General features: G+C 37.1%; 1 protein-coding gene across 1 annotated transcript; it reads left to right on the top strand.

Moving 5' to 3' along the window:
- Positions 1–106: 106 nt before the first annotated feature.
- Positions 107–2,227, top strand: LOC108626517 (putative phospholipid-transporting ATPase IF). Its single transcript, XM_026814892.1, has 4 exons — positions 107–438; positions 683–894; positions 1,607–1,893; positions 1,968–2,227. Exons 1-4 carry the CDS (start codon positions 194–196, stop codon positions 2,175–2,177), a joined length of 954 nt encoding a protein of 317 aa, XP_026670693.1. The 5' UTR covers positions 107–193; the 3' UTR covers positions 2,178–2,227.
- The last annotated feature ends 57 nt before the right edge of the window (positions 2,228–2,284 follow it).

Below are 2,284 nucleotides of genomic sequence, written 5' to 3'. Positions count from 1 at the left end.
AATATAATTATAGTCGGCAATGTGTAGATTTTTCGGTGCGGTGCTCCGTTCGTAGCGAAAGGGTTAATTTTTTTTATTTAATTAAATTCTAACTTTAATGCACAAATCTGGAAAAATGATGACACAATGTTTGAATTAGACACTGCTGGTTCCGAAGCCGATCACTCGGCTCAGCTTGCCGGAGATTGTGTCTATGGAGGCTCTCATCACGTGCCAGCATCCCTCGTCCGATTTGTACAGCTTCCATGGGAAAATCGAGATTAAGAATACGATTCAACATGGAGTCAGTGGACACTTAACGACCCATAATTTATTGCTCCGTGGGTCCAGATTGAAAGACACTGACTACATCGTCGGCTGCGCGGTTTACACCGGCCACGACAGCAAATTGTCTCTCAATTCGAAGATCAGAAGCACGAAATTCTCCACAGTCGAGAAGTAAATTAAAATCAAATTTACCATCAATTTTCATAATAATTAAACTGCGGATTTTATGCGTTTTTGAAAAAATCGTGCAAAAAATAGAAATATCAAAATTAAATACAAATTGCAATACTTAAATAATAAAATAAATATCTATAGAAAGTGAATTTTTTTTTTACTATCATATGTGCCATCGTTTGCATAAAAATCCGCAGTCTCGTAATAGTAAGAAAGTGTGCTGAATCGGATTTAATTGCAGGTCTATTAATAAACAGATTTTATTATTCATCACGATATTAACGTTCGAAGTGATATTCTCCTGCATTATGAAGAATGTGTTTCAATCGACGTACAAATTGCCATACCTCGGCCCTGAAGAGTCCATCAACGTAGGCTCGGTGATCTTAGACTTTCTCAACTTCACCGTTCTGTACAATTACACCGTGCCCATATCATTGTACGTTACCATAGGTAAAAGCATTTCTATACTAATGAATAAATTATCTTTACAATTAATAGACTGCAGATTTTCTACATAAAAGTGCAGTCTAATAATTAAGAGGACTTACCAGTGTGACTGCCTAAAATTTAGATCATTTTTGGGAATTTTTTTTAAACTTTATGAATATATTTGCCAATGAATTAATTGTGTAAAATAATTTTTTCATACAAAAATAACTAAAGGTGACCAAGTTATACTAAAAAAAAATGCTTAAATTGCTGACATCAAACATGGTGCCTATAATTATAAAAAACGTCGTTCATTACATTTTATCTTGCACATCCGATTTGCATAAAATCTGTAGTCTATTCGTAACATAGTGAATACCCTAATTTCTGTTCAGATCACAATTCTACTTACTGGCTTATTTTTTTTCTGATCTCGTAAAATTTTTATTGGATCTGTTAAAGGTCCCAGAGTTTTTTTATTATAATACATATACATTCAAATACATTCATACATTCATACAATATAAATAAAATTATAAAAACATGCGATTGAATAGAAATCGTGAACAGAAATTAAGTCATTCGCCATGTGCAGAATATGTATATACATATTAAAATTGCGCGTAAAATTAAGAAGGGAACGGGGTCGTCCGTCCGGTGAAATGAAATCCGTTTCTCGATTCACGTGACTAGAAAGCAGCTGACAATCGCCGATTAATTGTTCTCGTTGCAGAATTACAAAAATTCCTCAGTTCGTTTTTCTTCAGCTGGGACTTAGACATGTACGACGAAGCGACGGATCAGCCGGCGATGACCAACACGTCGGATTTAAACGAGGAGCTCGGTCAGGTCGATTATTTATTCGCTGACAAAACTGGAACGCTCACCGAGAATCTGATGGTGTTCAGGCGTTGCTCGATCAACGGGAAGAATTACATGGAGAAAGATTGTGATGGTCACTTGTACCTGTTGCCTCCCAGCGGGAATGAGGCGGAAGCGATCAGATTGACCGTCTGGGAGGTGATACGTCGTTCCTTTTTCTCGTTTCATTTACATAATCCTATGAACTGTCATAATTGTTAAAACTATTTTAGCCGGACGTTTGGCATTTTATGATATGCCTCGCTTTATGTCATACGGTGCAAATCTCACCACCGAGCGTAAGGGCCAGCGTGATCGAGAGGCGAATAGAGTTTCGCGAGAGCTTCAGGAAAAAAGAGATCACCCAAGTTCATAGCTCTCTTCTAATGCATCCGAGCTTACCGGAATACCAGGTAAAAGCATCGTCGATAAACGAACAGTAAATACCTGTAATAAACGACACCTGAGAAATGTATATACACCAATACCTCGCTCTGCGTCGTTTCGTTTTGCGTTTTTTCGAAGTTGCGTCGCTGCTTAATTAGTAATA

This window comes from Ceratina calcarata, unplaced genomic scaffold (genome assembly GCF_001652005.2).
Source record: "Ceratina calcarata isolate Rehan_Ccalc_2016 unplaced genomic scaffold, ASM165200v1 scaffold408, whole genome shotgun sequence".
Lineage (NCBI taxonomy): Eukaryota > Metazoa > Arthropoda > Insecta > Hymenoptera > Apidae > Ceratina > Ceratina calcarata.
Note: the sequence above shows the minus strand (reverse complement) of the source record. Positions and strands in the feature narration are given on the sequence as shown.

Coding starts and splice junctions, on each gene's coding strand:
- LOC108626517 (XM_026814892.1), top strand. CDS start 194: ATGGAGGCTCTCATCACGTGCCAGCATCCCTCGTCCGATTTGTACAGC. Junction 895..1,606: donor ATCATTGTACGTTACCATAG/GTAAAAGCATTT, acceptor TTCTCGTTGCAG/AATTACAAAAATTCCTCAGT. Junction 1,894..1,967: donor TCAGATTGACCGTCTGGGAG/GTGATACGTCGT, acceptor AAACTATTTTAG/CCGGACGTTTGGCATTTTAT.